Genomic DNA, 22,085 nt, shown 5'->3' with positions numbered 1-22,085 from the left:
TAACCAATTAATCATATTCTCGATTACGTAGGGTGTAGTATGTCATTTTTTCGGTTGTTCCACGCACCGGCTTTACTGCATGCTCGGTGAATATATCTTTAAATTAAACACAACATATTATACAGCTTTCACGGAAAACAATCTCTTAATTATTCACTTGCCAAAAAGTTAATGTTTAAATAACAACAAATCACAGCTTGGCAAACAAAGTGCTATCTCCGGGTAATAATTAGCTAAAAAGCGACGCTTTCCACACGGCAATGTACAAACCTACGAAAGGCGACAGTTTTTGTTGCTGTTTTGTCAAATTTTATACAAATTAACATTTGTAGCTTTTTTAATACACAGCATTGCTTTAAAGTAGATTTTTAGGATGCAAATGTGAAAGATGAATCAAAATCAGATTAGGAAATGGTCAGTAGATAAAACTGCAGAATGGTTAGAACAAGTAAGACATTGTAGTCGTCACAATTTCATTTTTGTTAACAAACAAACTTTAACAATTTTATGTCCGCTATTTCATTATAACTGTTAACTTAAAGTTAATGATTAATTTTAGGCTGGCTATGGGCATTTCACAGCCAAATTTATAACCAATGAAATAAATGGGGAAAAATTACTGGTGAGTGATTCATAATTTTACTAGGAAACTAATAATAATTTTTAACCGAAAATCGATAACCCCTGTACCGAAACTTGAATAATTACTTAATAAAGGCTCATATCACTTCCTGTACCAAAAGTAAGATGACTAACAATGAGTCAAATCATTATTACAGGAATTAGAAGAACTTAGACTGGGTGGGATTTTAAACTGCAAGCCTTATGAAAGAAAGTTGGTATTTACGTTTATAAATTAAGTTGTTTAAGTTTATAATTTTGTTTGATTTAAACCAGTAAAGTGTGGAAGCTTATAACAGAACTCAAATCTAACAACAACAACAACAGCAACAAGTTAGTTCTTATTTAAGTGGCTTAAAATTTTTAAATAAAGTTAATATAAACAAAGGGTGTATTATTAAACTGCATTATTCATTTTTTATCATAATTCAGTAAAATAAAACCTTTAATATTTATGTGGGTATAAATAATGTTCAATGTTGTCATATTGTTTGTGATGTCATAGTTATTGTGCAGTGTGTGTCATAAATGATAATTGTTATATTGATCGTTAAACAATATTTTAAGCAACACCATGTTTAACAAGGGAATGCCCCGAACCAACTACAATCAAAGACCCAATATGGATAGAAGGACATCCAACAATATGGAAAGGGGTAAGCTTGCAGTAAAACAAAATCTAAACCTGGCGATAATAATTTACAGAGTTTGGCGACCATACCATAACATACATAAAATCTTTATATAAATAATAATACTTATGCATGTTTTAAATCTTTTAATTGATTTTGTCATTTTTTTCCGTCGCATTCTTTGTAATATTAACTGGTGCAAGAAAACATCAAAATAAAAAAAAAAATTTATTTTATTTTAGGACCCCCACCCTTACCTACAGGTAGTTATCCCCAACATGGTACTTTCCCACAAGGTGGTTACCCACAGGGTGGTTACCAACAAGGTGGTTACCCTCAAAGTGGGCACCCCCAAGCAGGTTACCCCCAAGATTATGATGACTTTGACGATTGGTCAGATGATTCTGATACAGAAGCACCACCTCCCGTTGGCAAAGTTAGTTACAATTTAATGGTTATCTGGTCATAATCTGGTTATCAACCATAAGATGGTTGAGGTTTTATTTTAACCCAATATTAATTTGCAGAGATCTCATTCAAACTTCTCACCAACTAACCATCAAGTCACCAGGCCACCAGTAAAAACACCAATCCAACAACCAACCATGTTTAACAGACCACCACAAAATCCACCACCTTTTTCAAATAAACCAAAAGAAAGACCACAACAGCAACCACCACCTATACAAAGAGGTAATTTTGTATATTTGTTAAAAATGTTTTTAATAAAGTTTAACGCAAAGAATTAGTTAAACAGTGCTTTTGTTAAAAAAAAAACATTTATGTTAGCTCAACATTATATTCAATCTATTCAATAAATTTGTGGTTTATATAAATAAACAAACGTGTGGGCTGATAAAGACAACAATACACTATGTTTTTATAACTTTAATTCCAAAGTATTAAGTCTTAGTATAAAGCAGCATGACATGAGAATATTTAAGGTCCATAAATAAATGGTTCCCGGGAATGAGTAACGTCATTACTTCCTTGTTTAATTTTATAGTGAAAGTAAACACAATGAACAGATGCCGTTTATGAGCTAGCTGTTAGAGTGTTGTTAGCAAGTTGGTAGTTAAGTCTTTTAATATTGTGTAGTTACGAGCTTTCCTAGTATAAGGGTGTGTTTTGGTGAAATTAGAATAGATTGAGCAAAAATTATTAAAGTAAGAAAAAAAAATTTACCAGAAACTAATTAAATTTTTTACTCGTTAAAGTTAACAAAGTTTAGACAATGGATGATACTTACTTGTCTATGAATGAAGGGAGTGGTTATAACCAAAATCACAGAAATTCCTTACAACCAAACAATTTTAACCAGTTTAACCAGTTTAACCAGTTTAATCAGGTCAGGAAACCAAATTACACACCATGGGTCCCCCCTAACCAAAGACCAGGTAGAAGAGAGTCCTCTTGTTTTCTTAAGTTTATTTTCTAATAAAATTTAAATTTGCAGGTAGTAGACCAGCTCTGCCAAGGAGGGATGACAGGATCCCCAACCCAGACAATCCCCCTCTACCTGACAGGGATGGTAAGTAGGCTTGTATACCATTAAAACTAAGCTCGTGAAATCAAACAATTTGTTTTTAATAAAGATGTTCCAGATGGAGGTTGCTACATTGAATTCAACCCTGAAACTCCTCAGAACAGATGGGATCAACCACAGGTTTGTGATGTCATAATGTGTAGTGGTAGTAAATAGCAGTTATTAAGTCTTATTTTTTTGACAGACACCAAATCGGCCACCAGTAAGCCCCCCAACTGGATTACCACCGAGAAATGCTCCCATGCCACCACCAGTTATGGAAAGCCAGGAGTTTTATGAACCAGTTATTGACCAATCTTCCAGGTTAAACAAATTAAAATTAAGCGTGTAAACTAAACACTTAGTCAGCAAACTTTTTTAAATTAACAGGCCTTCATTTCATCATCATCCGCAACGACCTGCAGACAATGGTACTTCCTTATTCATTAATTATGTCATAATCACAATTTTACTCAATTTGAAATTGCATGCTATGCCAATTAATTGTTAATTATCTTTTTGCTAATTGCGTGCAATAACATCACAATCTCAGGTCACTCGCCACGACACTCACCACGTGGCAGTCGTACCAGTGGTTATAACCCTTCCTCACAAACCCAAAGAGATAGTTTACCTTTTTCTAATCGGACAAGCACAGGGTCAAACCCCTCTCGCAGGGGAAGCACCCCTTCCTCACCCCATAATCCCTCTCCCCCTCATTCTACAAGGTCATCGAGGTCGGGAAGTGGAAAAAGCAACGAGGATCACCTTCCATATCGGGCTGGTAGCAAAGGTTTGACAAATATAGGACGGCATGTTCATTAAAATAAAATTTTCAGTGGTTTTCCACTTTAATATTAATCAGCACGTCAGAAATATTCACTCTGCTTGAAAATATTTCTTTAGTAATTGTGCACATTAACTGTTCACAAAACGTTGTGATGTTTTAACAGTAACTGGTTATAAGTATTTCTTAATAAATATCAAATTAATGTTTTCAGATAGTTCAAGTTCAGGTGACTTTGATCTGAAACCAACTCCATTCAATCGACAGAATTTTGAACCCTCGCCCTCTCACATCAAAGATGAAATTAACCAACAAAAATTTGGCAACTCGAGCTGGCAGACGTAAGATTTGTTTAAATTGGTTTCAAAACGCTTCTGTTTAGGAAAATTAATAAAAGTTTGTTTTATGTTTAGAAACAATAAAAAACTTCCTCCTATTCGCCCAAAACCTGCCGAAAAGCCGAAACCAGGTTACTTTTGCATGTTTGAAATGTGTAATGAATAGTTTAATTTTTAATGTGGTGTCCTAATGGTTTAATTTACTTTGTGGTGTTGTAATAATTTGATTTTTAATGTGGTGTCTTTTTTGTTATTTTATGTTCTATGCAGAGTTTCAACCAATCGGAAGTATTATTTCCCTACCCCATTTTCCCTTTAAAAAACCCCCCCAAATACCCCTTGACCCAATCCCATGTGACCGCAAGACCCCGGGCCAAAATATCCCCAACTATCAGCCCAATGCCCAAGCAAATCGAAGCATCTGTAATTTAAATGTTTTATTAAGATATGTAAATTATGATTTAACAATGAAGCTGCAATTATTGGCCAAAGTTAAAATTGATTTTATTAAATTTTCATTAATACATAATTTAAAATCTCCGTAAGAATCATTGGAACTTGTGAAACTTATGTTTAACCTTTTTTTTAGCAAGTTTTGAAGATCGGCCGTGGTTCAAGAATGTGACAAGACAACTTGCAAGTTCTGAGATACTTGCTTTAAAACAGGTAAATATTTTTGGATAACTTGCTTGGCTTGATAAATGTATTTAAGCTGAACTTACTTTCAGGAGGGGAGCTTTATAGTGAGGCCGGGCAAGGACAGAAATCTTCCCTACTCTATAACATTATATGCAAACAAGATTTACAACCTTCAAATCAGAAAACGAGATGATTTAAAATACGCTATTGGCACTGAAAAGGTATTTAAATTTTCCGATGAATGATAATTTTGGAAATTGTGGTTAAAATGTTGACTCTAGTATTGTTAATATGAAAACTACATTTAAATTTATAGGAAAATGAGCGCACCTTTGCCTCAGTCGAAGAAATGGTCGAGTATTATATGAACTCGCCTTTAATTCTGGCAGAAGGAGCTGGATCCGTCACCCTAATTGGCCCACCTTAAATGTCTATATTCATAAACTTTTAATTTTTTATTGTAGTTGTTGTTTTTGTGATATGCAGTTCTAATTTTTTAATTGCCTTAATACTTCAATATGTAAAAAATTGTCACTTTTCTGTATCAACCACATTATAAATTTTCCATTGTAAATATATTTTGGGTGTTTAAAATAAATTTGACCCAGTACTTTAATCTGTAAAAAACTTTCTTGACAAAATGTATCTGTGTGTATAGCTTAATTATTGTTCAAAACTTTAAATTATAATAAAAAATTCAAGATGACTTTCTAGCACAACATATATTTACCACAACCAGTGTTTATTTATACCTAACTTATAGAAATGTACATTTAACTTATAGGGAATGTACATTTAACTTATAGGGAATGTACATTTAACTTATAGGGAATGTACATTTAACTTATAAGGAATGTACAATACATTTAACTTATAAGGAATGTACATTTAACTTATAGGGAATGTACATTTAACTTATAGGGAATGTACATTTAACTTATAGGGAATGTACATTTAACTCATCGGGAACAAAAAATATGACTCTAGTATAGGCTATAAAAATGTACAACATTGTAGTGCAACCAATACAAAGAAAATAAAAACACCCAACATGTTTATACACTAAGCTTACAGAAATGTAAAACCCTTCACAATGTCCACCAAGCAAAGTGCTTTCAATAATTTGGCAAAAAAAGAATAAAACTAAAATAAAAATGATTTAAATGAACTAGTGATGATGTCACAATCAACCAGTGATGACATCATAATGCTTTAAATGTGACCCTTGGAAAAGGAAACTCGTAAGTGGTTTGTGTCACTCAACTTAAAGTTGTGCAAAGTCTAAAAAATAAGTGTTTACCATTAAGAGTGCCTTGTAAAAGTGCTTACTATTCAAGGTTAACATACCACCAAACAGTTGACAGCTTCCTCAACCGATGACATTTGGATCAACGCCATTTTTCTATCCTTCCTACAAAGGAAAAAATATTTTATTGAGATTTTAAAAGTTGATTGGACCTTAGGGCAGCAGTGGGAATTAAACCCAGGACCTTAGGGCAGCAGTGGGAATTAAACCCAGGACCTTAGGGCAGCAGTGGGAATTAAACCCAGGACCTTAGGGCAGCAGTGGGAATTAAACCCAGGACCTTAGGGCAGCAGTGGGAATTAAACCCAGGACCTTAGGCCAGCAGTGGGAATTAAACATGGGACCTTAGGCCAGCAGTGGGAATTAAACCCAGGACCTTAAGGCAGCAGTGGGAATTAAACCCAGAACCTTAGGGCAGCAGTGGCAATCAAACATGGAACCTTAGGGCAGCAGTGGCAATCAAACATGGAACCTTAGGGCAGCAGTGGGAATTAAACCCAGGACCTTAGGGCAGCAGTGGGAATTAAACCCAGGACCTTAGGGCAGCACTGGGAATTAAACCCAGAACCTTAGGGCAGCAGTGGGAATTAAACCCAGGACCTTAGGCCAGCAGTGGCAATCAAACATGGAACTTAGGGCAGCAGTGGGAATTAAACATGAGACCTTAGGTCAGCAGTGGGAATTAAACCCAGGGCCTTAGGGCAGCAGTGGGAATTAAACATGAGACCTTAGGGCAGCAGTGGGAATTAAACATGGGACCTTGGGGCAGCAGTGGGAATTAAACCCAGGGCCTTAGGGCAGCAGTGGGAATTAAACATGAGACCTTAGGTCAGCAGTGGGAATTAAACCCAGGGCCTTAAGGTAGGAGTGGGAATTAAACATGGGACCTTAGGGCAGCAGTGGGAATTAAACATAGGACCTTGGGGCAGCAGTGGGAATTAAACCCAGGACCTTAGGGCAGCAGTGGGAATTAAACATGAGACCTTAGGCCAGCAGCGGAATTAAACCCAGGGCCTTAGGGCAGCAGTGGGAATTAAACATGAGACCTTAGGTCAGCAGTGGGAATTAAACCCAGGGCCTTAAGGTAGGAGTGGGAATTAAACATGGGACCTTAGGGCAGCAGTGGGAATTAAACATGGGACCTTGGGGCAGCAGTGGGAATTAAACCCAGGGCCTTAGGATAGAAGTGGGAATTAAACATGAGACCTTAGGCCAGCAGTGGGAATTAAACCCAGGACCTTAGGATAGAAGTGGGAATTAAACATGGAACTTAGGGCAGCAGTGGGAATTAAACCCAGAACCTTAGGGCAGCAGTGGGAATTAAACCCAGGGCCTTATGGTAGCAGTGGGAATTAAACATAGGACCTTAGGGCAGCAGTGGGAATTAAACATGGGACCTTAGGCCAGCAGTGGGAATTAAACCCAGGACCTTAGGCCAGCAGTGAGAATTAAACCCAGGGCCTTAAGGTAGCAGTGGGAAATAAACATGGGACCTTGGGGCAGCAGTGGGAATTAAACCCTGGACCTTAGGGCAGCAGTGGCAATCAAACATGGGACCTTGGGGCAGCAGTGGCAATCAAACATAGAAGCTTATGGCGGCAGTGGGAATTAAACTCAGGACCTTAGGGCAGCAGTGGGAATCAAACCCAGGACCTTAGGGCAGCAGTGGAAATTGAACATGGGACCCTAGGCCAGCAGTGGGAATTAAACCCAGGACCCTAGGCCAGCAGTGGGAATTAAACCCAGGGCCTTAGGCCAGCAGTGGGAATTAAACCCAGGACCTTAGGGCAGCAGTGGGAATTAAACATGGGACCTTAGGCCAGCAGTGGGAATTAAACCCAGGACCTTAGGCCAGCAGTGGGAATTAAACCCAGGGCCTTAAGGTAGCAGTGGGAAATAAACATGGGACCTTGGGGCAGCAGTGGAAATTGAACATGGGACCCTAGGCCAGCAGTGGGAATTAAACCCAGGACCTTAGGCCAGCAGTGGGAATTAAACCCAGGACCTTAGGGCAGCAGTGGGAATTAAACCCAGGGCCTTAAGGTAGCAGTGGGAAATAAACATGGGACCTTGGGGCAGCAGTGGAAATTGAACATGGGACCCTAGGCCAGCAGTGGGAATTAAACCCAGGACCTTAGGCCAGCAGTGGGAATTAAACCCAGGACCTTAGGGCAGCAGTGGGAATTAAACCCAGGGCCTTAAGGTAGCAGTGGGAAATAAACATGGGACCTTGGGGCAGCAGTGGGAATTAAACCCTGGACCTTAGGGCAGCAGTGGCAATCAAACATGGGACCTTAGGGCAGCAGTGGGAATTAAACATGGGACCCTAGGCCATCAGTGGGAATTAAACCCTGGACCTTAGGGCAGCAGTGGCAATCAAACATGAGACCTTAGGGCAGCAGTGGAAATTAAACATGGGACCTTAGGCCAGCAGTGGGAATTAAACATGGGACCTTAGGCCAGCAGTGGGAATTAAACCCAGGACCTTAGGGCAGCAGTGGGAATTAAACCCAGGGCCTTATGGTAGCAGTGGGAATTAAACATAGGACCTTAGGGCAGCAGTGGGAATTAAACATGGGACCTTAGGCCAGCAGTGGGAATTAAACCCAGGACCTTAGGCCAGCAGTGGGAATTAAACCCAGGGCCTTAAGGTAGCAGTGGGAAATAAACATGGGACCTTGGGGCAGCAGTGGGAATTAAACCCTGGACCTTAGGGCAGCAGTGGCAATCAAACATGGGACCTTGGGGCAGCAGTGGCAATCAAACATAGAAGCTTATGGCGGCAGTGGGAATTAAACTCAGGACCTTAGGGCAGCAGTGGGAATCAAACCCAGGACCTTAGGGCAGCAGTGGAAATTGAACATGGGACCCTAGGCCAGCAGTGGGAATTAAACCCAGGACCCTAGGCCAGCAGTGGGAATTAAACCCAGGGCCTTAGGCCAGCAGTGGGAATTAAACCCAGGACCTTAGGGCAGCAGTGGGAATTAAACATGGGACCTTAGGCCAGCAGTGGGAATTAAACCCAGGACCTTAGGCCAGCAGTGGGAATTAAACCCAGGGCCTTAAGGTAGCAGTGGGAAATAAACATGGGACCTTGGGGCAGCAGTGGAAATTGAACATGGGACCCTAGGCCAGCAGTGGGAATTAAACCCAGGACCTTAGGCCAGCAGTGGGAATTAAACCCAGGACCTTAGGGCAGCAGTGGGAATTAAACCCAGGGCCTTAAGGTAGCAGTGGGAAATAAACATGGGACCTTGGGGCAGCAGTGGAAATTGAACATGGGACCCTAGGCCAGCAGTGGGAATTAAACCCAGGACCTTAGGCCAGCAGTGGGAATTAAACCCAGGACCTTAGGGCAGCAGTGGGAATTAAACCCAGGGCCTTAAGGTAGCAGTGGGAAATAAACATGGGACCTTGGGGCAGCAGTGGGAATTAAACCCTGGACCTTAGGGCAGCAGTGGCAATCAAACATGGGACCTTAGGGCAGCAGTGGGAATTAAACATGGGACCCTAGGCCATCAGTGGGAATTAAACCCTGGACCTTAGGGCAGCAGTGGCAATCAAACATGAGACCTTAGGGCAGCAGTGGAAATTAAACATGGGACCTTAGGCCAGCAGTGGGAATTAAACATGGGACCTTAGGCCAGCAGTGGGAATTAAACCCAGGACCTTAGGGCAGCAGTGGGAATTAAACATGGGACCTTAGGGCAGCAGTGGGAATTAAACATGGGACCTTAGGCCAGCAGTGGGAATTAAACCCAGGACCTTAGGCCAGCAGTGGGAATTAAACATGGGACCTTGGGGCGGCAGTTGGAATTAAACCCAGGACCTTAGGGCAGCAGTGGGAATTAAACATGCGACCTTAGGGCAGCAGTGGAAAATAAACATGGGACAGGGCCTTAAGGTAGCAGTGGGAAATAAACATGGGACCTTGGGGCAGCAGTGGAAATTGAACATGGGACCCTAGGCCAGCAGTGGGAATTAAACCCAGGACCTTAGGCCAGCAGTGGGAATTAAACCCAGGACCTTAGGGCAGCAGTGGGAATTAAACCCAGGGCCTTAAGGTAGCAGTGGGAAATAAACATGGGACCTTGGGGCAGCAGTGGAAATTGAACATGGGACCCTAGGCCAGCAGTGGGAATTAAACCCAGGACCTTAGGCCAGCAGTGGGAATTAAACCCAGGACCTTAGGGCAGCAGTGGGAATTAAACCCAGGGCCTTAAGGTAGCAGTGGGAAATAAACATGGGACCTTGGGGCAGCAGTGGGAATTAAACCCTGGACCTTAGGGCAGCAGTGGCAATCAAACATGGGACCTTAGGGCAGCAGTGGGAATTAAACATGGGACCCTAGGCCATCAGTGGGAATTAAACCCTGGACCTTAGGGCAGCAGTGGCAATCAAACATGAGACCTTAGGGCAGCAGTGGAAATTAAACATGGGACCTTAGGCCAGCAGTGGGAATTAAACATGGGACCTTAGGCCAGCAGTGGGAATTAAACCCAGGACCTTAGGGCAGCAGTGGGAATTAAACATGGGACCTTAGGGCAGCAGTGGGAATTAAACATGGGACCTTAGGCCAGCAGTGGGAATTAAACCCAGGACCTTAGGCCAGCAGTGGGAATTAAACATGGGACCTTGGGGCGGCAGTTGGAATTAAACCCAGGACCTTAGGGCAGCAGTGGGAATTAAACATGAGACCTTAGGGCAGCAGTGGAAAATAAACATGGGACCTTAGGCCAGCAGTGGGAATTAAACCCAGGACCTTAGGCCAGCAGTGGGAATTAAACCCAGGACCTTAGGGCAGCAGTGGGAATTAAACCCAGGACCTTAGGCCAGCAGTGGGAATTAAACATGGGACCTTAGGCCAGCAGTGGGAATTAAACCCAGGACCTTAGGGCAGCAGTGGGAATTAAACATGGGACCTTAGGCCAGCAGTGGGAATTAAACCCAGGACCTTAGGCCAGCAGTGGAAATTAAACCCAGGACCTTAGGGCAGCAGTGGGAATTAAACATGGGACCTTAGGGCAGCAGTGGGAATTAAACATGGAACCTTAGGCCAGCAGTGGGAATTAAACCCAGGACCTTAGGCCAGCAGTGGGAATTAAACCCAGGACCTTAGGGCAGCAGTGGGAATTAAACATGGGACCTTAGGGCAGCAGTGGGAATTAAACATGGGACCTTAGGGCAGCAGTGGGAATTAAACTCAGGCCTTCAAAAATCAATTTACCAATAATTTACTTACAGAACTACTTACAGAAAGAAATACTTACAGAAAGAATTTAAAGCCTTGAACATCTCCGTGCTGGTTGAAAGTTTCTCGGATTAATTCTTCCGTAGTTTCAGACCTGTAAAGAGAAATTTATTATCAGGAAATAATATTTGTTGTTGGGTGGATATAATTTTAATGAAATCTAAAAACATACGGAATATTGGAAAGATGAAGAACTTCAGAAGGTGGAAAAATATTCTGAAAGTTTTTGGAGCCAGGTTTTTTAAATCGGTGGAGGGGAGAGTTTGTGTAATCCTGAATAAAATAAAGTTTAAACAAATCTGAAAGTAGAGAGAACACAAGTTAGATCATACCTGGGTTAGTTTTGCCATCTCCTGTCCTTCTCTTGGCATCTGCACCTGGTTGTGTTTCGACATCACGATCTGGAGAGGTCTCCCGAACAACTTTATTCCATGCAGAAATCGAATCACTTAAAATAAAAGGAAATATTATCCTACAAATTACAACTCTTTTATAAGCTTAAACTATTACCAGTTTGGGCTTGGTTAAAGTCTTGCATTTGAACGAGCGCATTATTCTTTCTTTGGAACAAAATTTTCACCCTGATGACATCACCATAGACTCCTGAAATATTTAACAAATATAAGAAAACAAATCAGGATTAAAAAAAATTGATTTTGAGTTTAAAGTTGCTACAAAAAAGTTAAAATTAAAATTGGAGCAGAAAGACAAGGGTGACATACCAAACAGAATAAAAAGAACTTGAGGAGTCACCATCTTTATTCATCAAGGTGGCACAGGTCACAAAAAGGTGGCACAGATCATAAAAAAGTGGCACAGGTCACCAAAGTGTGGCACAAGGGCACAAAAAGATGGCACAAGTGTGGAGAGCAAAGAATAAAAGTTGCCGAGAAAAAAGAAGTTTGCGTGAAATTAATTTTCCATGCAAAGTTTAAATTAAAAAATAATTTAAATTAAAATCAGTTGAAACAAAAAAGTTTTAAACTTTTTACCTCTTCATTGAGGTTGGAAACGTGGAGAACAGCATTTTGAATGCCGACAAAAGCTGCTAAATGGGCGGCAACACTGTTCGTCTGTTGGGCAATATTTCTTGGGGGGTAACCCGTAAATGACCCATCTACGAGGATAAATCAATTTAATATTTCGAATTTGTAATGAGAATAATAAATAAATACTAACTTGGTCCAGTAGGTAGCGCCAAAGAGTTTTGTTGTTGTAAAGCCGAAGCGATAACAGCTTGAGTTACTTGAGCGTGACTTGTGGGTAACGGCATCAATCCACCTAGAAGTAAAAAGGGGTAAAAACCCAATATTTGATCCAAATAACAAAACACAAACCTGACAGAACGTTCTGGATGGGATTAAACAAATTGTTCTCCCCCGATGGCAGATCATTCCTCATGTAGTCCCTGCTCTTTTCGTTGTTATATTTCACGTTGAGTGACGTTAGTTTACTGTACTCTATCCTCAATGTGCAACAGGAGTTGTAGATGTTTTGGCCATCCAATGTCTGCCAATAGTTACAACTTTTGTTTTATGAAAAGTTTAAATGCAAAACATGTTAAATAATTCACAACTGTGTAACAGGATCTGGGATTAACTCACGAGTTTAGCTGTGTTGGTTTGAATGGAATCTCCCATCTGCAGTAAGGCCTGGAACTGATCTAAAATCATCATAAAAGTTAGATTTACTTGCAACAGTTATTCTAACAAAATATTAAAGTTGGTCAAAGATGTTACCATTTTTGTTGAAGGTTATTATTTTCAAAACAACCCCAAATTTTGAGAAAATTGTGTGAAGTACATCCAGTGTTATCGGGTACAACATATTCTCAACTAGGATCCTAAGAACGTGGTTTGCCCCTCCTTCAGTTTGTTGCATGGCTTGTAATACGGACTGGGCTTTCTATGACAAACATAAAAATTAACACCAACACAACAATAATAACAACTACTCCTCACCAGTTGATTGGGCGAATTGTCCGTCTTAAGTTCCTTGTGATTGGAGAATTGGACGTAAATTATTCGTTGTCTGATAGTGGGCGGGTTAAGGTCGCTCATAGCAACCATTTGGGCAGCTTCGTCACAGCCTTCAAGTTCAATGAACGCTTGGTTTTTGCCCTAAAGTTATATTTGAAGTGTTTTATTATTTGTTGCTAGCCTAGTACGACAATTTATTCCGTTAGTCGGAAAATCTTCCTGTTATTATCATAAGGTTAACACGAGTCTATTACGTCATAAAGAATAGCGCTCAATAGAAAACAATAGTGACGTAATAACTACTGCGTAAACTTTTACGTCACTAACCTTGAGCATGAGCAAGTTGGTGACCTTTCCAAAGTTCATTCCAAGTTGAATAACCTCAGCCTCTGTGACGTCACTTGGTAGACTACGTAGGTGGACGACCTTCGACACCTGCTTTGGATCGAATTGTTCTGTGCGCATCTAAAACGTCATAAACAAGTCACAATTCCGAGTTAACTACGTCACAATTTTGAATTACCCATGTCATAATTCCAAATTACTACGTCACAACAAGACCAGCGCAAATAGTTACACGAGATTACGCGGCTACTTATTACCGAATAATATAACAGATTAGTGACGTCACCTTTTTAGCTCCATTGTCGATACTTCCCGTTAAAATGTGCGACGAATCTTCGTTGTTTCTCTGCAAAACAAAATCGCAAAAATTAACGACGCAAATTTTAACAAAAGAATTTTAACTTACCTTCGTAGCATGGGACAAAAAACCTGGATCATAAACAGCCTGCGATATTGGGGGGGTTAAAACTATAGGTTGGGGGTAAGGAGTCAGATTAGGGGTCAACGTTGGAGTTAAAGTGGGAACCATTTGGGCAACCCCCGAATTTGTTACAGGTAAAAATACGAGCGACATTTTAAAAAGTTTTCTAAAATTAAAATTTTTTTTTTTACTAAAATCTTTCAATAGACCTCAAACCTTCTGACGAAACTAAATAATCGCTGTGTGATTTAATTGATCCTTATGATGTCATAGGAGCACATATGTTGCGATTGTTACACAAATATTTGCTAGTGTGACATGTAAACAACGTTAATCAAAAACTAAAATTTTGGGCGTCGATATTCTGGCAAATCAAACAAATTCGAATCTTTAACCTCGGGCGCTCGATAATTACAACCTTCCTACATCTAACTTCATCTATAACCTCTTATTATAACCTTATCATTGTGACGTAACAACGCTATCGTTCCGCTCCGACGCTTATCAAAACCCGGGTGTTGGGGGGCGGGTCACGTGACTGGAAACAAAGTATCAATTTAGCGACGCTGTGCACGCGATATTTGTGACGAAGGGGGTTGGCCTTGTGACGTCACAATAGCATTCCTTATAAGTAGATGGTAAAAAGTAAAAAACAATTTTTTTTATAATTGCTTCGTTATCTCAACAACTCATTAAAAGTTGTTTTAATTAAAATATTTCGCCTAGGAAACCTTGCTGACGTCACTATTTCTCTAATATTACAAAACAAGAGGAAATATCATCTAAAACATTTCCGAAACTCAAGAACGACGTTTTAAACATTTGCGAACAATTATTTAACGTCCAACTAATTAGGGGTAATATAAACAGCTTGAAACGAACATAAATCAACACAAGTTAAAATCCATTTTACAATTTCTTTATCATAAGAGCCAGTTTCGCTTTAACTATTTCCCGTTAAAACTCATAATAAGCTCATGTCCTTAAATTACGTGTTACCCGTTCCGTACCAACGATCGTGAAGCGGAACGTTGCGCTTCGGAACTTTGTGACGTCACAACTATTATTAAAATCTTATCAAAATATTTTCAATTTAATTAAAATTTTCATGATAATGTGTGCACTGTTACGTAACGAGTTTTGTTAACAAACTCAACAAAAAAATCGTCACTAACTTTATTTAAGTGACGTCACAACCGAACGATTCAGTTTTTTAAACAATTTATCCAACAATGCAATACTGTCTATGCTTACAAGTTTTAACTAGCGTTTATATTTTCTAAAGCAACTTGCAGTCAAAAAGTTTTGACTAAAATATTTAAACTACTAAAGAATAGTTAAGCATACTACAAGCAAAATGTAACTCTCTAGCGACATCTTGGGGAAAGAAAAAAAATACATTTATGTCTATTAAAGGAATACAAAATTTCTATATTCAGTTGGTTATAAACAAAAACATAAAACAAATGTTATTTTTTAATTTATAAAAGTAAAATAATTTAGCTAAAACAATACCTTTATTCCACTTAAAACATCCATTTTCATTCTTTAAATTTAAAGAACATTTTAATCCAAAATATCAATTTAAAAAATTTTCAAATTGCAAATTTCTGTTAAAAAAAACAATTTTAATTAAAATATCAATTAGTTAACGATACAAACCTTTTTAAAGTATAATTTTATAGCTTTACTAGAATTTAAAAAAATCAAATACCACTTATTAGAATTTCTGAAATACATAAAAAGGCAATTAGCGTTCTTTATAAAAATGTTTTTTTTTAAATAATTCGCTTTTTTGTATTTAAGCATCTTAGCCGATTACAAAAATGGTTTGGGGCAAGCAGAGATAAATATTAGGTTTACCCGTTGTGAAGTTAGTCTAGTAGAACGTTATTTGTAAGTTTTAATTATTTTCAGATGGTCAACATCTACTACGACTGAATTGCCTAAGATCCAGTCTGGAAAGTAGGGCAGTTTTTGACAAGATCTCGTGCGTGCAAACGTAACAAAATGCGTGATCGCGCGTGCACGCGTGATTTATGTTACCGTGTTTTAGGCATCAGTATTGCGCGTGCACATTTTTTTAAGAAACCAGGCGTGCAAAACGCTAATTCCAAGCGTGCATTTTTTTTAATGAAAAAAATCTCGTGCGTGCACAGTGCCCTACTTTCCAGACTGGCCTAAGATGATCCCAAAGAAAATATATATTCGCTATATGCATGATATATCTAATATCCGCATAACATTCGTTTCTTTAAAAGTTTATTATTTTAATTTCTGTACTAACTTACTGGTCACTTTAAAAACCTACAGTTTGACAGTCAGACAGTGCAGTTGTACGATAAAAGTCGATAAAAAAGATTATTAATTGTGCATATCAAGGATTAAGGATCAAGCATAGCAGAAATTTTTAAGTCAACCCAAACATCCAATTTATGCAATTGTTGGTCCAATCATAAAACAATATTAAAGTCTGACAGAAAATCATTTTGTGAAAAGCAATATATTATACAGTTATAAATAATTTAACTGGCATACAGTCTGACCACTAACAGTCTAGGCAGACAAGTGATTATACAAAATTAATTTCTTTATATTTCGAGGCTTGTTCATTACGGTTTTCAAATTTATTTCACTTATTACCTAAACAAACTTAAACTATTAAATAACTCGATTATTTCATTTTTAATAACAAGTTTAACATTAGAGCTTAATAGGAATAAGTCAAAACGTTATGTTTTCATATGGGGGCAAAAAGATCCAAATGCGACCGAGGTTATCCTCAATATCGAGAAAACGTTGTGGCCACCAGCTACTTGCTGTTTTTGAAACTTTTTTTTTATTACATTTTTGGAATAATTAAAACTTATTTTAACTTAATTTAAAAATATTAACGTTTATTTTTGTATTTAACATATTTTTTGAAAATTACTCAATGGGAAAGTCACTTAATCCTGAGTTAAGAGTCAATCACCTCCCCAAAAATAAAATGGACATAAAACCATGAATGTTACATTACAATAAGATATCTAGGATGAAACTTAAATAACTCCTTCTCGAAAAGTTTATTTAATGGTTGCAACATAAGAGAATGGGAATAAAACACATCAGTAAAAAAACAAATCATTAATATATGATCAAATACATGGTATTGAAAAAGCAACTTTTATATTATTGAGTTGCTAATATACTGTTAATTTAAATTAAATACACCAAATAATGCAAAATATCTAATAAGGAAAACAGAAAAGATTGTACGGCACCTTTATAAGGCTGTGCACATTTTAAACACCAAGATGGAAAAAAACGCGCCACGCATGGCGGAATAACATTTAAGATGGTAGTTTAAAGTTTACAACCAAATATATTGTTGAGGATAAAACAACAACGTTTAAGTGGGCAACAATATTGGGTTTGCCATATTAGAAAATATAATTGAAAAAAGTGACATTATCGAACAGTGACATCATCGGACAGTAACATCATACAGGAGTGACATCATCGTAAAGTAGCAACATCATAGATTGGCATCATTGGAGAGCGGCATCATTGAAGAGTGGCATCATTGAAGAGTGGCATCATTGAAGAGCGGCATCATTGAAGAGTGGCATCATTGAAGAGTGACATCATTGAAGAGTGGCATCATTGAAGAGTGACATCATTGAAGAGTGGCATCATTGAAGAGTGGCATCATTGAAGAGTGGCATCATTGAAGAGTGACATCATTGAAGAGTGGCATAATTGAAGAGTGGCATCATTAAAGAGTGGCATCATTGGAGAGCGGCATCATTGAAGAGGGCTATCATTGGTGAGCGGCATCATTGAAGAGTGGCATCATTGAAGAGTGGCATCATTGAAGAGTGGCATCATTGAAGAGTGGCATCATTGAAGAGTGGCATCATTGAAGAGTGACATCATTGAAGAGTGACATCATTGAAGAGTGGCATCATTGAAGAGTGACATCATCGGACAGTGACATCATCAGACAGTGACATCATCGGACAGTGACATCATCATTATCGGACAGTGACATCATCGGACAGTGACATCATTGGACAGTGACATCATCGGACAGTGACATCATCGGACAGTGACATCATAGAAAAATGACATTTCGGAAAGCGACAGAAAACGTTTATGTGGGCAACATATTTGGTTTGCAAGATTGGAACATTAACAGTCATTAGTTAGTGACATGATGGAATAGTGACATCAACGGAGAGTGACATCAACGGAGAGTGACATCATCGGAGAGTGACATCATCGGAGAGTGACATCATCGGACAGTGACATCATCGGAATTAAAGAGTGGCATCATTGGAGAGCGGCATCATTGAAGAGGGCTATCATTGGTGAGCGGCATCATTGAAGAGTGGCATCATTGAAGAGTGGCATCATTGAAGAGTGGCATCATTGAAGAGTGGCATCATTGAAGAGTGACATCATTGAAGAGTGACATCATTGAAGAGTGGCATCATTGAAGAGTGACATCATCGGACAGTGACATCATCAAACAGTGACATCATCGGACAGTGACATCATCATCATCGGACAGTGACATCATCGGACAGTGACATCATTGGACAGTGACATCATCGGACAGTGACATCATCGGACAGTGACATCATAGAAAAATGACATTTCGGAAAGCGACAGAAAACGTTTATGTGGGCAACATATTTGGTTTGCAAGATTGGAACATTAACAGTCATTAGTTAGTGACATGATGGAATAGTGACATCAACGGAGAGTGACATCATCGGAGAGTGACATCATCGGAGAGTGACATCATCGGAGAGTGACATCATCGGAGAGTGACATCATCGGACAGTGACATCATCGGACAGTGACATCATCGGACAGTGACATCATCGGACAGTGACATCATCGAAACGTGGCAAAACAACAACGTTCATGTGGACAACCATATTGGGTTTGCCGCATTAAAACGACAGGTTTTGTCATCAAAGGGCCTTGTCATCAGAGGGCCGCGTCATCAGAGGTCCGAGTCATCATGGGGCCAAGCCATCAGAGGGCAACGTCATCAGAGGGCAACGTCATGAGATGGCCACGTCACCAGAAGAAACGAGAAGATCGGATTGCAACATTGCGTTTTTAGGATTACCTCAAAAAGGATCAGAGTTAAAAAGATTTTTTATAATTTATAAATCAATATATTATTTAGTTTAAAATTAGTCTAAATTAATTTATATATACCAATTGCATTTGTACACCTAACTATAAAACAAACCAAACATTAACTACATTACCAACAGCTTAACACTTATTAATACTAATAAACAATAGTTTATATTAAAACAAATTATTATTAACTAGTAATATTACAAAACTGGCCAAACATCCAGTTGCTGGCAGCCATTCAAAATACCGCGTGACGGTTTAAAAAGGTTGCATCAATCACTCAGCAACCCCATCTAGCGGTCGATCAAATTGTACGCAGCAACCTCAACTAGCGGTCGATTAAATGGTACGCAGTAACCCCAACTAGCGGTAATACTAAATACCCAGATACTGTTTAGTTTAATTATGTAAAAAGTAGTCTGTAATACTGACGTCATAACTATCTGACGAAAAATAACGTAAAAACTGCCTAACGCACTCTGACGTAATAACAAACCGAGGCAAACTGACGTAATGACTAAAACGACGCAAACTAATGACGTAATTACTACTGATGTAACTAAACCGACAAAGGGGGCGATGTGTTGCAACACGCGCACGAATTAAAGTTAACGTAAGACTTACGACTCGTTTAATCTAACTAGGCTGATCCTAGTATTTATATTAAATACTAGATAGGCATTATTTAAATTATTACATGTTATATATGGTAAATGACAAAATATTAGCTTTAATTATGGTCAAAATGTTTTAATTAAAAATAAAAGTTTTTTAATTAAAAAGGTATTTTAAATTAGAGTAAAAAGTTAATTTAAATTATGAAAAAAAAGTATTTTAAATTTTGACAAAAGGGTAATTTAAATTATAGCAAAAAAGTATCTTAAATTATGACAAAAAAGTATTTTATATTTTTGACAAAAAGTTAATTTAAATTATGGCAAAAAGGTATTTTTAGTTGTGGCAAAAATGATTTTAAGTTATGAAATAAGATATTAATATTAGTGGCTATAAATGGTTAAGTTACAATGACATCATTTTATTTATATTTTGATAAAATGTTATTTACAATTATTTTAAAACTTCAATATGTTAATAAAATAACATTTATTACACAATCGACAAAATTTACATTTGAAAATTTAGCTAAATCAAACTTATATTAATTTAAACAAAACAAAAAAATTAAGAAAGGTGTACAATAGACAAAAGGTATAAATCTTAATTATTTAACAAATTAAAACAATAAAAAAGAAAAACAAGTATCTCACCTGTATGTTAAAGGAATCACCTTTCTTGGTCTTTTCCTCACAGCTCATCAGTACCTAAACTAACAACTACCTTAGGGCCACATCCAAATCTTCATCTCCTCTTCAAATCACCGTAGAATCGCCCGATTAGTTCCTCCTAAATAGCCAATTAAATTAAAAAACAACGTAATAATTGGTACACTAACAGTAAAACTTTAAGTTAGTTAAGTTAACAAAACATATAAAATATTTTGTTTTAAAATAAACACAAGGAGTTTATTTTATTACACATTAACTGTAGACCATGATTAATGACAAAACTATAAAGCGATCTAGTAATTGTGGTAGATTAAATTGTCGTCTTGAATTTTTTTTGTCAATTAATAAACAATTTACCTTTCCTCCTTCCCTTTTCTTTATTTTTTACTTTCTTTCCCATGATCAGCCGCTCAATCTAAATCAGATACTCATCAGTATTTTTAATACTAATAGATAAGCCAATTTTAAAATAGTTAGCAATTACTATTTATAAATTGATAATATAAGTTTACATTAGCAATTAAATAGTGAAACGAATGCACTTATCTTATTTCTGATGAACGCGTTCTATTTCTTTATCTTTCGAAGTCATTGCCCGCCATCTTTGTGACGTCGTCTTTCTTGTTCCCACTGACGTCATTGTCCTCTATCTTTATGACGTCATAACCGGTTCTTTTAATTCCCGTGATGTCGCATACGAAAACGTCATCAAAAACTTCAAAAAAAAACAGGGGGCAGTTATCTATGTCTAATTGGGTTTAATTAAATATTTTATAGTTAACATTTTACCTCGTTGCTGGAGAACGATATGTTGCCTCTTTGCTCCCCCGTTTCTTTATTTCTTATCAGATCGTCATCATCAGAACTTTTGGCTTCACAAGGTCGTCATTAGAATTCTTAAAAAAACAAACTTTGTCTAATTAGGTATTATCTAGTTATTTAAACACTTTTAAAAATGGTGTTGTGTTCTGAATATGCGGACTGTTAAACGCCAGACATTAAAATAACGAGTGTCGACACGCGCGCGATCCTACCCCTAACCCGTTGCATATTTAAATCAACAACACCATATAAACTTTATACAAGTTTTTATAAAAAATATTTATACAACTTTACAAAAATCAATCTACTTAACCCGATTTGTTGAAGTTCGCTTCATCAAAACACCAATCTTCAAAAAATGATTAAATAAAATTTAATAAAATTAACTTACAAAAATCTGTTAAAAAAATAAACAATGTAAGTATTGCTTTACGGCTAATAAAACAAACTTATCCTTCGCTAAAGTTCTTGTCCAAATTCCAATGGAACCAAGATGGTCGACTTGTACAACCGCAAAGTCAAACTAACCGTCCCTCAACTTTAATTTGGTATTCTTGGTATCTAATTGGCTCAAAACAAAGAAGCGAAAAACGCGTGAACCAATCAAAAAATTAAACTGATCCTTAAAATCACTTAAGCGCTGAAAAGTTTTTATCAGACAACATCTTGACCAAAAAAAATGGCGTCCTCTCTCTGCAATCAATTAAAGTTTTTAGTTTGCGTTGTCGTCACTAAATTTCACACAGTTTCGATTAACCAACCCACGAGAACATTCCATGTCTGTGGTTGTTGATACTAAATTATAACAAAGACATATTCTATAACTTGTAACTTGGGTTTTATAGCAAGACATTTAACAAAGTTTTACTTCCTCTATAAACAACTTTCCTTACTGTTGTTTTATTGCTTAAGATTTATGTTATCCTTAAGAACTAAAAAGTGTTTAAATATTAACGTTTTTGTAACACAAATAAACTGTACATTACAGTTT

The 22,085-nt window shown here is 37.6% G+C and overlaps 2 protein-coding genes across 3 annotated transcripts; one reads left to right on the top strand and one right to left on the bottom strand.

Moving 5' to 3' along the window:
• The first annotated feature begins 103 nt into the window (after nt 1–103).
• LOC145745841 (uncharacterized) lies at nt 104–5,255 on the top strand. 2 transcript variants are annotated; one of them, XM_082564011.1, is made up of 18 exons: nt 104–448; nt 560–622; nt 780–835; nt 898–954; nt 1,189–1,277; nt 1,496–1,689; nt 1,781–1,946; nt 2,710–2,784; nt 2,849–2,919; nt 2,984–3,102; nt 3,169–3,209; nt 3,332–3,571; nt 3,780–3,906; nt 3,979–4,034; nt 4,174–4,326; nt 4,493–4,569; nt 4,632–4,763; nt 4,859–5,255. In XM_082564011.1, the coding sequence occupies exons 1-18, from the start codon at nt 389–391 to the stop codon at nt 4,967–4,969; spliced, it is 1,887 nt and encodes a 628-aa protein (XP_082420137.1). In that variant the 5' UTR covers nt 104–388; the 3' UTR covers nt 4,970–5,255. The 2 variants fall into 2 exon arrangements, with proteins under 2 accessions (XP_082420137.1, XP_082420138.1); XM_082564012.1 differs by lacking the exon at nt 4,174–4,326.
• LOC145745843 (polypyrimidine tract-binding protein 3-like) lies at nt 4,961–15,028 on the bottom strand. The gene is made up of 16 exons (XM_082564013.1): nt 13,830–15,028; nt 13,710–13,769; nt 13,406–13,543; nt 13,061–13,219; nt 12,839–13,004; nt 12,704–12,762; nt 12,437–12,608; nt 12,279–12,380; nt 12,092–12,216; nt 11,822–11,855; nt 11,610–11,702; nt 11,432–11,547; nt 11,272–11,372; nt 11,119–11,193; nt 5,890–5,953; nt 4,961–5,823 (listed from the first exon to the last, which is right to left on the bottom strand). Exons 1-16 carry the CDS (start codon nt 13,995–13,997, stop codon nt 5,755–5,757), a joined length of 1,701 nt encoding a protein of 566 aa, XP_082420139.1. The 5' UTR covers nt 13,998–15,028; the 3' UTR covers nt 4,961–5,754.
• Between the last annotated feature and the right edge of the window lie 7,057 nt (nt 15,029–22,085).

This window comes from Corella eumyota, chromosome 3 (genome assembly GCF_963082875.1).
Source record: "Corella eumyota chromosome 3, kaCorEumy4.1, whole genome shotgun sequence".
NCBI classification, from domain to species: domain Eukaryota; kingdom Metazoa; phylum Chordata; class Ascidiacea; order Phlebobranchia; family Corellidae; genus Corella; species Corella eumyota.
The sequence above is the reverse complement of the archived record's forward strand: the minus strand, read 5'-3'. Positions and strand labels throughout refer to the sequence as shown.

Bases quoted from the DNA above. Each gene is read 5' to 3' on its own strand.
- LOC145745843 (XM_082564013.1), bottom strand. From the start codon at position 13,997: ATGTCGCTCGTATTTTTACCTGTAACAAATTCGGGGGTTGCCCAAATG. The intron at 13,005-13,060 runs GTGAGGAGTAGT...TGTTTGTCATAG, and splicing joins ACAATTCGCCCAATCAACTG to AAAGCCCAGTCCGTATTACA. The intron at 5,954-11,118 runs GTAAGTATTTCT...TTTCCTTTGTAG, and splicing joins CAAGGCTTTAAATTCTTTCT to GAAGGATAGAAAAATGGCGT.
- LOC145745841 (XM_082564011.1), top strand. From the start codon at position 389: ATGAATCAAAATCAGATTAGGAAATGGTCAGTAGATAAAACTGCAGAA. The intron at 4,327-4,492 runs GTAATTTAAATG...CCTTTTTTTTAG, and splicing joins CCAAGCAAATCGAAGCATCT to CAAGTTTTGAAGATCGGCCG. The intron at 4,570-4,631 runs GTAAATATTTTT...ACTTACTTTCAG, and splicing joins AGATACTTGCTTTAAAACAG to GAGGGGAGCTTTATAGTGAG.